Here is a 14,462-nt window from a genome sequence, read left to right as displayed (position 1 = left end):
ATTGATTTTTCTATGGCCAACTTCCCCTTCTAATTAGAACAAGGCACAAGGTGGGAGGTCACTGTGATTAATGTGCTTGTGAGAGGGATTCTGCAGGACTCCAGGCTGTTGGGTGCTGGTGGGCTTGCTCTGAGCTGCGACCCTGGAGGATGTTGGGCTTTGGCCGTCCAGTAGGTGGACTTTGCAGGCCTGTCACGCACTGCAACAGTGGCCACTGACTGACCTGAAGTAGCGACTTCACTGCTGAGATTGGAGGGCCATTGGCACTGAGTTTGGCCTGAGTTAGGCACTTGTGTCTGGTGACAGGGAAAGGCAAACGGTTATGTTAGCTTCTGGCTTGCTGTGTTCAGGTGAGAGGATGCTGATGGGTCATGGGGAATAACTGGTAGCATGCGGATGGCTTCTAGCATGGGTGGGAGGAAGGAAGGTGGTATCTGCAGTGTCCCCACCAGACAGTCATTGTGTGTGAGACTCCCAGCCCGAGTGACTTTTCGGGAGGGCTGGTGGAGCATGCCTCTGGGTGGCTTGTGTGTGGTGAGCCCTGCTAAGATCAGTGAGGAAGGCTCTGAGGAGTAGGTCTGCCCTGGACTTCACCTGGAACACCCAGCGGAGCACTGCCCAGCAAAGCGCAGGAATGAAGTGGGCCTCGCCAGGAGGACCGTCAGAGGTTGGGTGCCGGCTGCCCAGGCATTGTGCATTCGCCGTCATCCCGGTCACCGGCGCTCGGTGCTTGGTAAGCATCGGTGGAGAGAGGCGGGAGGAGGCCAGGCATTCTAGAGGGGTCAGCACGGGGGGCATCTCAGGCTCCCTGATCTCTGATGCGGATCAGAGTCTTAGCGGCCTAGGGAATGCATTCACGTGTTGGGATGATTTGCCAGAGAACAATAGCCTATAGTTTCAGCCTGAGAATTCCTGATAAAGTTAAAAAGGCATAATAATGTCTCCTTGGAGACTAGTCAGGAATATTCATTCCCATATAGTTTAATTTGTTGCTTTGTGGTCTCTGTGGTATCATCCACATGTGTAGGCTGGGGAAGTTCCCACTGGGACGTGGGACCTCTGCATGCACATGTTGACAATAGACAGCATTAGGCATTGTTTCCCTTGGCTGTTACAGTCTTGTTCCATGTGTCAGGAAAACAAGAACATTCTAGGAGATAAACGGAATGCCTGGAAGTTTGGCCAGGCCAAACTACTCCCTATAGAGGGGGGTCACATAACCTACAGCTGTCACTAGGTGTAGGTGTAGGTGTCACTAGGAAGAAAAGTGAGTAGCTTTCTGGCCTGCTTTTGGGTCTAGGCACTGAGCTTTCTCAGTGATGGGCTTATAAACCTCAAAACAACTATTATTTGTCCCTCTGAAGTATTTTAGAAATATTAAAGAATAATCAGATTGCTACTAAAATATAAGTACTGATTTTTGTTTCCCTTGTTTAAAACTTAAAGGATATAAAAAGTGAGAGAAAACCATTCCCACCAAGAAAAACCAACCCTGGTTATTGGTTTCTAAGTTACATTAAAATGGAAGTGATTGCTAAATATGTTTTATTTGATAAATATTGAATTTTGGAAGTATTCTTTTAATAACATTATCTGTATTGTAAGGCAATGTTAGGTTTAAATATATTCATATTCAGAAATAAATTGCATGGCTCTATAAAAGCAATTAGTATTGTAGAGATAAAAATGTGTCATCAGCCATAACCACCAAGTGGCCATTGATGACATGGCAAAAGATCACAGTTTTAACCTCCCTTGATATCAAACTCTTCCTGGTTCTCTGAAACAAAAGCACAGGAATTACAGTTCAGAAAGACCAAAATAAGAAAAGGCAGTTCCTGTCCTCCCTCTTCCGTGTAAATAGGAGGAGGGGCGAGAAGGCCAGCGCCAGGCGTGGTGTGGAGAAAGGCGACCTCCACGCATGCGCCAGGAGAGTCTGTGAACTTCTCAAGAGGATGTGTTTTGGCCTTGATACAATTACCAAATGTAACATCAGTACATATAATGATTCTGAATGTATCTGGTCCACAGTAATATCGCCTAACACCCTAACACGGCTTTGCTTTTTAAAAAGAAACTAATTGCATAATAAACAGATGCATGCTACAAGAGTTGGAATGTCTTGGAGTTGGGTTCCCTTTTGTGTGTTTGAGACATGGATTTGTTTATTCATAGTCATGTTGCCTGGATATATGGGGGGGGGGGGACTTGGCAAAGTTAAATGTAGTTTTGTTTTCTGGAAGGCAAACCAAGATTCTCGGTGTGTTTTTTTCTTTCTGCTTCAAGGCATAGGAAGACCATTGAAATGACCCCAAAAGAAGTGTCATCATGAAACACTCAGTGACTTACGGAACTCTTGTCAATTGCCTTCTAACGTGAAAACTAGTCATTCATGACCTCACCGAGGACAGTGAGGGACATAATGGCATTTTGCTTTATCTGAGTATTTTTGTATTTTTCATACTATTAGATCCAAGCATCTTGAGGATCTCAGGAATGAGACCCTGGAAGAGTAAAATGTTTGGAGGGGCTGATTGCCCCAGCGGGCCTTTCGTGAACATATGGGGATGGGAAATTGGTTTCCTGATCACATCTTGTGATGCACAACAGGTAAGTTGCAAGTGTTGAAGATTTCGACTCTGCTAAAAACATTCCTGTAGCCTAGCTGAGAAAACAGGGTGCCTCAGAGAGAACTTCACGATCCCTTGTAGTTCTTTGTCCAATGTATACTAATAAGGACAGCAGATAGTCTGTGCCAGTGAGCACGGCATTACACTTAGTTGTTGTTTTTGTAAGTGTAGGGATTCTCCCTAATTTTTAATAAGTTGAACCTTGCAGTAAAAGGAGCTTTTTATATAAAGAATTGATTGACTAGATCTGGTTACTAGTTCACAGCTGAAAAGAATTATGGTCCCACGGGAAGCCTCATCTGTTTGAACACAGGGTCGTCATATTACAGTTGAGAAGACAAGGTGGTAATTTGCTCAGCCCCAAACAGTACAGAGATGGTGGTTTGCAGCGCTGGGGTGGTGGCATTCTTGTAGAAATACCACTGTTCCCCATCTAAATAATATGCTGAGGCCAGAACGCCATGAAGAGCAGCCAGAGAGAGAAGTTCTTGATGTTTGTATAAAGTAAACCTTGAGCAATCCTGCAGATCTCTTTCTTGTCTGCCCCCCAGTGGGCTCATGGCAGCTCTGCTCAAGGTCAAGTTTCTGCTTGGCCTACTGTTCTAGTCTCTGTCCTGGTATGGCCACATCTCAAAATTCCTGTCTGCAACCCAGGTTCTCTCCAAAGCTTTCTGGCCCCAAACCAGGTCATTCGCTGCTGTCCCTGCTCCAAGGTCCAGCCTGTAGGGGCCTGTTAGCACATATGGGCCCAGGGCCTCCCTGAAGGCCAAGCACAGCTGGACCTGCAGCCCTGGCCTGGGCTAGGGGGTTCCAGAAAATCACTCGAGGTTCTACCAGGGGTCCTGAACTGTGTCTGGTACCATAAACACAGTGGGTAATTAGGGAACTGCTTTCTAATAAAGTCTTGATCAGAAAGTAAACATCTGGTCCAGACTCCCATCAAGCAGGACATTTCAAGTTAACTAAAATATTAAAAGCACAACAAGCCTTCCTTCCACGGAAAACTCAGTGATGGTAAAAATGCCTAGTACAGCGCACTGCGCTGCAATAAACATTCTGCATAAATTAATAATTTACAAGTACCTGAGCAAGTACACAGAGCACCATAGCACAGCACAGCACCAACGGCAGTAGCTCAAAGTTCTTGAAATAATGGTGTTTAAAACATTAAAAAAAAATTCTGAAAGTTGGTACAAAAAGTCACTCCACGTGGAGTTTAAAGATAGTGCAAACTTCTGTCTTCACTGTTGAACGAAGGTGTCGGCTTTCTCCTCACTGAGGACAGGCGCTGTGTGTAGGTCTGGGCACGTGGTGTGGATACTTAGGAGCAGGTCTGAATAAAGAGCAGTCAAGAGTAGAAAGCAAAATTGTAGTTAGAGGTCTCGTGAACAGTTTCTGTAGACAGAGAAATCTGGGGCGGGAGAGGTCTTTTCGTACACTGCTAGGCCAGATTCCCTTGGCCTGCCTCTGGAGGTCTGGAGACCACTCTTTCTTTTGGCAGGAATTTTAGGTTCCCATTAGGAACCATACTAGAGCTGCAGAATTCCTAGTGGTTTATGACAGATGCCACCAGAGGAACCCTCTCCAAAGACACACCTCTTAGCCACAAGTTGATTGGGGCACAGCACCATCCGACAGAAAAAAGATGTGAGCCACTTAGGTAACACTACCACATGAAAAAAGCAGAGAAATAAGTGAAACTCATTTTAATAATAAATTTCACTTATATCTAGATATATTTCAACATGTCATAAAGTCGAGAGAATCGGCATTTTAGGGGAGCTAAGACTTCAACATTTAGCATGCGTTTACACTTACAGCATATTTTGACTTTTGACCAGCCACAAATGCCCACTGGCTAGTGGACTGAACATCACAGCTCAAGACAACCAGAGCAAAAGCAGGGCACATGGGGACCCTCAAAAATTAATGTGCAGAATGAGATCAAATAGGCTTGCCCTGTTCTCAACAACAACAGGCAAGACCGGCCACTGCTTGAGGGCATTTAAATGAGGAGACTTTCCCTCATCGAGTCCATGTGAAGTAGTATATTTTACTTCAAATAGGATAAGGAAAGTGACTTTAAGATCAACATATAAACCACAATGAAATAACTAGGATGCTATGCAGTCTTTCTGTGTTCCTGCAGTCGGGAATTAAAACATTGTACTGACCCTTTGACCGGCTTTATCTCTGAGATTTATGAGGCAGCTATTTCTTCCACAGGCCCAACATTCTTCACAAGAGCTGTAATGAAATCACTAAAGTGTGTCTTCCTCTCTAGAGATAGGAATAACTGAGCACAGGGCCTGGTCAACACAGTCAGTACCACTGATTATTTTTGAGCTTGAAAAGTGAGCATCATGCCTAGGGGCACCCAGTCAGAGGAGAGCTTCAGCTGCAGGCTGGATGCCTCTGTGTGCTGGTCAGCACTGAACAACCCCCCGGGCATGGGGAGCCAGGCTGCAGTGTCTGACTGACCATTCCCTTGGTGTAAACGCTCCCATTGTGGCTGATTCCAAGCCACCAGCACCTTGTCACCAAACATGGAAGAGCTGTGAGGGACCACCATGACGCTGGATGTTACCACACAGAAATAACAATGTGGGCAGCCCCAGCAGCACGGTTACAGCACAGGCGATACAGAATTGTAAGGGATGTCTTCCAAGTTTACTACCTATGTTTTTCATTAAGTTTATATAAACGTTGAACGGTGAGTTTATATAATGCTTAAAATTGACCTGGTTTAACACCTACCTTGCAGAATTTCAGCAAATTTAATAGCCTTCACCAACTGGCTTGAGCCAGCTCCAAGTGCTGAGGTCCTTGGCCCTTGCTGAAAGTGCCCTGGCAGTGCCTACTCTGGTGACTCATGCTGACTACTGCCTGTTTTCGTATCCATTTCCTGCCATTCTCAGTTGTGGGGACTGCAGGAAGCATGGCCGAGCCCACCACACGTGTCCTGGCTTGCTTGGAGCCCTACCTGGTGGGTGCGGGGCGCAGCCCTGGCTCCTGCTGCCCTGGGGTTCTGGAGGTGTTGGTGAGCCGAGTTGTCCTGCTCAGAGGATCAGCAGGCAGAGGCTTCTGAGGAGGGTTGGGTTTCCGCATTCCCTGCAATAAACAGCAGATTACATAGGGTCCCTCATCTCTGTGACCAGACATGGAACTTAGGAGCTGTCAGAGACCCTGGAAAGCGGGATTGGCAAGTTGCTGTATGCAGGCTTCGTTTGTGGACTACAATCCTCTCACCTTTGCTAGTCTTCTTGCCAGCATTTTTTCTGACATTTAAAAGATGTGTTACAGACTTGTTGAGTTACAAACATTCAAACGTGGGTCCTCTGCTCCCACGTGCTCACAGGCCTTGGGCAGGAGCCGACATTGCCAGTGCTACCCAGGGGGTGCATACTTTCCTGTGAGGAGCTGGTGGAAGCCTTTCAGGCACGTCACTAATCCCCTCATGGCTTCAGAATTACATCATAGGAGTGGTTCCACTCTGGCAGGACTGAACAAAGATGACTCCCTTTGCCCATCCACACAGGCTCAGTACTCAAATGCCAGTTGGGATTGCTCAGTACCTTTTCCTGCAGTTCTTCCAACCACATACTTACTGTTCAGAAAACTGACCTTGGAGTTTGAGGGGCAAGTAAAACCCTATGAGGAAGCTGAGGGGAGGGAAGCCATTGATCAGAGGCCAGTGCCATCAGCTAGAGGCAGCAGGCAGTGCGTGCAGTTGACTTTCATGGGGTTTTAGCCAAGACCAGTGCTCTGGGATTTGTGCAAATCTCGACTTCTGAATCTGAATTTCTTCCTCTAGAAAATGGGAGAAAACAAGACCTATCGCAGAGCATTGTTGTGAGGACTAAATAAAATAATGCGCAGGAAGTTCCCAACACATAGACAATAATATCAGCATTCCCTCATGGCACACATTTAAAAAAGCTTAATGGAAATAGAAGAGCAACGGAAAAAGTATAATAGCAAAATCACAAGTCACCTCTTTTCATGGGGCCCACCCTTGGCTACCCCTAGGAGGGGGCAGGTCAATAAGTGTTGGACATAACTCCCCCCTGGGGCCCAGGGAGAGGCTGGGTGCCAAGGTACAGTCTGCTTTGGACCTTGGGGAACTCATGAATGCATAGAAGGTCTATAGGAAATGGTGCTGGGACCTTCAAGGAGAGAACAGTCTAACAAAAAGATCTAATGTACTGGGAAGTTGGGGCTGGAGGATGGTGGATCCCAGGAGTACAAGACCAACCTGGGCAACATGGGAAGACACTGTCTCAGAAAACAAAATCCAAATAAAATATCGCTATCGCAGGACTCAGTATTTCATCATCTGGGAACACTCAAAAATGATTTAGAAAAATGGCAAGAAGATGAAAGATAAGAGGTACTCAGCTCCAACCAGCTGTTCCATGAGATTGAACCAAGTTAACAGGTGTGCAGATGCATGTTAGGTGGGGTGGTTCGTAGGAAAATGCTGGAATATAGCTGCAGAGAGTAGTGATCAGGTGATACCCAAAACACTGATTTTATAATAAGAGAAACAGAGTCACTGACATCGGGCTCAGTGTGGTGCTGGGTGGGGGAGATGCCCGTCAGCAGGCTAAAAGAGTCCCAGCGATCTCTAGGATAGTAGGTTCTGCCACCTGGCAAGCACGAGACCTGGGCAGTGCACAGTGGGCCGTTGCAGGAGAAGAGGTCCCGGCACCGCCAGCAAGTTCACACAGTGCTGTAGCGGGGAACCGTCTTGAGAAGGTTGCTTGCTTCTTGGCAGGGGCTTGCTGCTCGGGAGGTGAGAAGCCCCTGTATTTTTTGTTTCTAAGACACAACAGCCTCTTCCTTTCACTAGCTCCGTGGTCGCCAACACAGAGTTTAGGTGCAAGGAAGTGACTGATAAAGATCTTCAGAGAATTCTAGGCAGTGGGAACTGTGGCCTGCAAGGCACAGAGAAGCAGAGGGCATTTCCACTTAAAATCGGTGGGTTGGGGTTTTTCAAGATGGCGGCCTAGAGGGTGGCTGCATTACGTGTTGCTCCAGAACTCAGGATTCAAGAGAGGAGATATTGAGACGCTTGGGACCAACTCAAAGTAGCCGGGTGACTCTCACCCCCTGGGGGGGCATCCTGGATGGGACGGGGGTCCCGGAACGCAGGAAACTTTGTGAAGTAGAACTGCTGGCGAGACGCCCCTCCCCCCGCTGGAGCGCCATAGAGGAGGCCGCTCGGCACAGCGCTGGTACTCGGAGCAGCCACTGGGGCTCCGGCAGCTGCCCGGGGGAGGAGTGGCGGGGAGAACTGTGTGGACTCAGGACACCGGGGCCTGCCCTGAGGAGGAGGAGAGGAGCGTGGCCACTTGGATTCGGAGAGACTGCGCCAGAGCTGCAGGCGGTTGCCAGAGGAGAAGCCGCGCGGCGAGCTGTTTGGAATCAGAACGACGCTTCTGAACCCCGGGGCCTGCCCTGAGGACAAGGAGGAAGAGGAGCAGCCGCTTGGATTCGGGCGACTATACGGGAACTACAGGCGGTTGCCAGAGAAGGGGCTGCGTGGCGAGCTGTTTGGACTCTGACCACTTCTGAACCCCGGGGCCTGCCCTGAGGACGAGGAGGAAGAGGAGCAGCCGCTTGGATTCGGGCGACTATACGGGAACTACAGGCGGTTGCCAGAGAAGGGGCTGCGTGGCGAGCTGTTTGGACCCTGACCACTTCTGAACCCCGGGGCCTGCCCGGAGGAGTAGGAGAAGGAGGAGAAGGAGCGCGGCGGGTCCTTTGGACTCGCAGTGACTGCATTAGCGCTCCAGGCGGCTGCTCAGAGGAGAAGGCGAGTGGTGAGTTGTTTGGTCTTAAAGTGACAGCTCCTGAACACAGGGGGGCTGCCTGGAGGAGAAGCGTGGTGGGACGCTTGGTCTTGAGGGACCACACCAGAGCTCCGGGCGGTTGCCCAGAGGACCCGTGCAGCGGGTCACGTGGATTCAGAGCCACTCAGAGGGACTGCTCCTGAACACCCGGGGGGTTATCTGGAGAAGGAGGAGGAACAGGCAGGGTAACTTCGACTCGGAGTGATTGATTGCCCCGGGCTACGGGTGGTTGGTGGGAGGAGGAGGCACGAAGTGAGTTTCTTGGACTCCTAGTGACCGCACCGGCATACTGGGCGGCTGTCTGGAGGAAGAGGCCTGTGGCAGGTCTCTGGGACTCAGAGCGATTGTTCGGGGCCACAGGTGGCTGCTCAGAGGAGGGGCCACGCAGCCAGGCGATTAGGTGCAGAACAGGGTCCCAGGATCTAGGAGGCTTCTGGGTGGAAGAGCCGCACAGAGACAGGCTTAGCGCGGAGCGAAGGTTCCAGGCCTATGGGCAAATTCTCTGAGGAGGGGCAGCCTAAGGAGATTCATCTGCGAAGGGTGAGGCTCCCAGGCCCAGGAGGTAGGGCCGGGCCCCTGGGAACTTTGCAGAGGAAGGCAGCCCAGCCCAGGCAGTAGCTGTAAATTGAGGGGAACCTCTAGGAGGAAACTGACCAGCGAGACCTCCCCACTGGGTGAGTCTTCCCTGCCTGGTGAGGTTTCCCCACAAGGACGGTAAAACCAGAGACACAGGCCCAAACAGGCCTTGCCTCAGCCCACAGCCTAGGTCCCCTTTGGATGACCATTGGTCAACAAGTGGAGGCACCTCTGCCCACTAGCAGGGAATATACCCCACCTGAAGGCCACCACTCCTAGAGAGGCAGCTTCCTTGTGGAGCACCGCATTATCAACCTCCTCCAAGACTTCAGCCTACTGAAGGCTAAGAGGGGATATATATAGAAATCTTCAGGGTCATTGTAAATCAACAGAGGAAATCTGCAATATCTCAGCGGTCCACTGATATCTGAACAACATGAGAAAACAAGGAAAGAAAATGCTGCAAACAAATCTAGATGTTACATCAATAAAACCCAATGACAGCATGGCAGAAGAAATGACAGAAAAGGAGTTCAGAATGTACATAATTAAAATGATCAGAGAAGCAAACGAGGAGATGAAAGAGCAAATGCAAGCATTGAATGATGAGATGAAAGAGCAAATGCAAGCATTGATTGATCGCACCAATCGACAGTTAAAAGAGCAAATACAGGAAGCAAAAGATCATTTCAATAAAGAGTTAGAGATATTGAAAAAAAACCAAACAGAAATCCTTGACATGAAGGAAACAATAAACCAAATTAAGAACTCCATAGAAAGCATATCCAATAGGATAGAACACCTGGAAGACAGAACCTCAGACATTGAAGACAAAATATTTAACCTTGAAAACAAAGCTGAACAAACAGAGAAGATGGTAAGAAATCATGAACAGAATCTACAAGAACTATGGGATATCATGAAAAGGCCAAATTTAAGAATTATTGGGATTGAGGAAGGCCTAGAGAAACAAGCCAAAGGAATGAACAACCTATTCAATGAAATAATATCAGAAAATTTCCCAAATCTGAAGAATGAAATGGAAAATCAAGTTCAAGAGGCTTACAGGACTCCAAATACACAAAATTACAACAGACCCACACCAAGGCACATTATAATGAAAATACCTAACATACAAAATAAAGACAGAATTTTAAAGGCTGTGAGAGAAAAGAACCAAATTACATTCAGGGGGAAACCAATACGCATATCAGCAGATTTTTCAATCCAGACCCTAAAAGCTAGAAGGTCCTGGAACAACATTTTTCAAGCCCTGAAAGAAAATGGATGCCAACCAAGAATCTTATACCCAGCAAAACTTACCTTCAAATTTGACGATGAAATAAAATCCTTCCATGATAAACAAAAGCTAAAAGAATTTACAAAAAGAAAGCCAGCATTACAGAACATTCTCAACAAAATATTCCATGAGGAAGAGATGAAAAACAAAGAAGCAAATCAGCAAAGGGAGGAATTATCCTAAAGGAATTGTCAAATAAAGGAGGAAACAAGTTGTGTCAAACAAATAAATAAACAAAATTTTAAAAATGAACCAAATGAACGGGAAACCAAATCATTTCTCTATAATAACCCTGAATGTTAATGGCCTGAATTCATCAATCAAAAGACATAGACTGGCAGCCTGGATTAAAAAGAAAGATCCAACAATATGTTGCCTGCAAGAGACTCACCTCATAGAAAAAGATACCCATAGATTAAAGGTGAAAGGATGGGGAAAAACATACCATGCACATGGACTCAGCAAAAAAGCTGGAGTATCCATCCTCATTTCCGATAATGTGGACTTCAAGCCAAAGTTAGTCAGAAGGGATAAAGAAGGTCATTTCATACTGCTTAAGGGAAGCATAAATCAGCAAGATATAACAATCATAAACATCTATGCCCCAAACAGTGGCTCATCTATGTATGTCAAACAAATCCTTCTCAATTTCAGAAACCAAATAGACCACAACACAATAATACTAGGTGATTTTAACACGCCGCTCTCACCACTGGACAGATCTTCCAGACAAAAATTGAGCAAAGAAACCATAGATCTCAACAACACAATCAATAATTTAGACATAACGGACATTTATAGAATATTCCATCCAACCAAGAGTGAATACACTTTTTTCTCAGCAGCACATGGATCCTTCTCTAAAATAGACCATATATTATGCCACAAAGCTAATGTTAGCAAATACAAGAAGATAGAGACACTAGCATGTATTCTATCAGATCATAATGGATTGAAGTTAGAAATAAATGAAAGAGTAAAACACAGAAACTATTCCAACATCTGGAGATTAAACAATATGCTATTATATGATGAATGGATAACAGAAGATATTAGGAAGGAAATTAAAAAATTCTTAGAGGTAAATGAGAACAAAGAAACATCATATCAAAACCTCTGGGACACTATGAAAGCAGTACTTAGAGGGAAATTTATTTCATGGAGCGCATTTAATAAAAGAAGTAAAACTCAACAAATAAACAACCTAACACTACAGCTCAAAGCCTTAGAAAAAGAAGAACAGAACAGCACCAAAAGTAGTAGAAGACAGGAAATTGTTAAACTCAGAGCTGAAATCAATGAAATTGAAACAAAAGAAACAATTCAAAAAATTGACAAAATAAATAGTTGGTTCTTCGAAAAAATAAACAAAATTGATAAACCTTTAGCCACACTAACAAAGAGAAGACGAGAGAAAACCCAAATCACTAAAATTCGGAATGAACAAGGAAATATCACTACAGACAGGATGGAAATACAAAACATAATTAGAAGCTATTTTGAAAATCTATACTCCAACAAAATAGAAAATTTCGAAGACATCAACAGGTTTCTAGAGACATATGAATTGCCTAAACTGAATGAGGAGGACATAAACAATTTAAATAGACCAATTTCAAGTACTGAAATAGAAGAAGTCATCAAAAGCCTACCAACAAAGAAAAGTCCGGGACCAGATGGGTTCTCAGCCGAGTTCTACAAAACCTTTAAGGAAGAGCTCATTCCAATACTTCTCAAAGTATTCCATAAAATAGAAGAGGAGGGAACCCTCCCAAACTCATTCTATGAAGCCAATATCACACTGATACCTAAACCAGACAGAGACTCATCAAGGAAAGAAAATTTCAGACCAATATCCTTAATGAACATCGACGCAAAAATTCTCAACAAAATTTTAGCAAATCGCATACAAAAACATATTAAAAAGATAGTGCACCATGATCAAGTGGGTTTCATCCCAGGGATGCAAGGTTGGTTCAACATCAGGAAATCAATAAACGTAATTCACCATATTAATAGACTTAAAGTCAAGAATCACATGATTATTTCAATAGATGCAGAAAAAGCATTTGATAAAATACAGCACCCCTTCATGCTCAAAACACTAGAAAAAATAGGGATAGTGGGAACATTCCTTAATATTGTAAAGGCCATTTATGCTAAGCCCATGGCTAATATCATTCTAAATGGTGAAAAACTGAAAGCATTCCCCCTAAAAACTGGAACAAGACAGGGATGCCCTCTTTCACCACTTCTATTCAACATCGTTCTTGAGACTCTGGCCAGAGCAATTAGACAAACCAAAGAAATTAAAGGGATACGAATTGGGAAAGAAGAACTCAAACTATCCCTGTTCGCTGATGACATGATTATATATTTAGAGGAACCTGGAAATTCCACCAGAAAACTCTTAGAACTCATAAGTGATTTCAGTAAAGTAGCAGGTTACAAGATCAATGCCCATAAATCCAACGCATTTTTATACATAAGTGATGAATCTTCAGAAAGAGAAATTAGGAAAACTACCCCATTCACAATAGCTTCGAAAAAAATAAAATACTTGGGAATCAATCTCACAAAAGAGGTGAAAGACCTCTACAATGAGAACTATACAACACTAAAGAAAGAAATTAAAGAACACCTTAGAAGATGGAAAGATCTTCCATGTTCTTGGATAGGAAGAATTAATATTGTCAAAATGGCCATACTACCTAAAGTGCTATACAAATTCAATGCAATTCCAATTAAAATCCCAATGACGTACCTTACAGAAATAGAGCAGGCAATTATGAAATTCATCTGGAAGAATAAGAAACCCAGAATAGCTAAAGCAATCCTTAGCAGGAAGAGTGAAACAGGGGATATTGCAATACCAGATCTTCAACTCTACTACAAAGCAATAGTAACAAAAACGGCATGGTATTGGTACCAAAATAGAAAGGTAGATCAATGGTACAGAATAGAGGACACGGACACAAACCCAAATAAATACAATTTTCTCACACTAGACAAAGGGGCCAAAAATATGCAATGGAGAAAAGATAGCCTCTTCAACAAATGGTGCTGGGAGAATTGGAAATCCATATGCAACAGAATGAAACTAAACCCATATCTCTCACCATGCACGAAACTAAACTCAAAATGGATTAAGGACCTCGGAATCAGACCAGAGACCCTGCAGATTATAGAAGAAAAAGTAGGTCCAAATCTTCATCCTTGTTGGTCTAGGACCAGACTTCCTTAACAGGACTCCCATAGCACAAGAAATAAAAGCTAGAATCAACCACTGGGATAGATTCAAACTAAAAAGCTTTCTCTCAGCAAAGGAAACTATCAGCAATGCGAAGAAAGAGCCTACAGAGTGGGAGAATATCTTTGCCAATCATACTTCAGATAGAGCACTAATCTCCAGAATCTATAAAGAACTCAAAAAACTCTACTCCAAGAATTCAAACAGTCCAGTCAACAAATGGGCTAAGGAAATGAATAGACACTTCACAGAAGAAGATCTACAAGCAATCAACAAACATATGGAAAAATGTTCAACATCTCTAGTAATAAGAGAAATGCAAATCAAAACCACCCTAAGGTTCCATCTCACCCCAATTAGAACGGCGATTATCAAGAATACGAGCAACAACAGGTGTTGGCGAGGATGTGGGGAGAAAGGTACACTCATACACTGCTGGTGGGGCTGCAAATTAGTGCAGCCACTATGGAAAGCAGTGTGGAGATTCCTTAGAAAACTTGGAATGGAACCACCATTTGACCCAGCTATCCCACTCCTTGGCCTATACCCAAAGGACTTAAAATCTGCATACTACAGAAATACAGCCACATCAATGTTCATAGCTGCTCAATTCACAATAGCCAGACTGTGGAACCAACCTAGATGCCCTTCAATTGATGAGTGGATAAAGAAACTGTGGTATATATATACTATGGAATATTACTCAGCCATAAAGAATGATAAAATTATGACATTTGCAGGCAAATGGATGAAATTGGAGAATATCATGCTAAGTGAGATAAGCCAATCTCAAAAAGCCAAAGGACGAATGATATCGCTAATAAGTGGAGGTTGACACATAATGGGGGGGA

General features: G+C 44.7%; 1 protein-coding gene across 2 annotated transcripts in view; it reads right to left on the bottom strand.

Moving 5' to 3' along the window:
* Window positions 1-1,262: 1,262 nt before the first annotated feature.
* Window positions 1,263-14,462, bottom strand: part of ADAM12 (ADAM metallopeptidase domain 12) — a 331,659-nt gene continuing 318,459 nt past the window's right edge. For both annotated transcript variants that reach the window (XM_079136781.1, XM_079136782.1), the window contains 2 exons: window positions 5,614-5,741; window positions 1,263-3,963 (listed from right to left, as the gene is read on the bottom strand). In XM_079136781.1, coding sequence (XP_078992907.1) covers window positions 3,903-3,963; window positions 5,614-5,741 — 189 coding nt within the window. In that variant the 3' untranslated portion in view covers window positions 1,263-3,902. The remainder of the gene's footprint in view (window positions 3,964-5,613; window positions 5,742-14,462) is intronic.

The sequence above is a fragment of the Sciurus vulgaris genome (assembly GCF_902686455.1).
Source record: "Sciurus vulgaris genome assembly, chromosome: 4".
In the NCBI taxonomy this organism is placed as follows: domain Eukaryota; kingdom Metazoa; phylum Chordata; class Mammalia; order Rodentia; family Sciuridae; genus Sciurus; species Sciurus vulgaris.
Note: the sequence above shows the minus strand (reverse complement) of the source record. Positions and strands in the feature narration are given on the sequence as shown.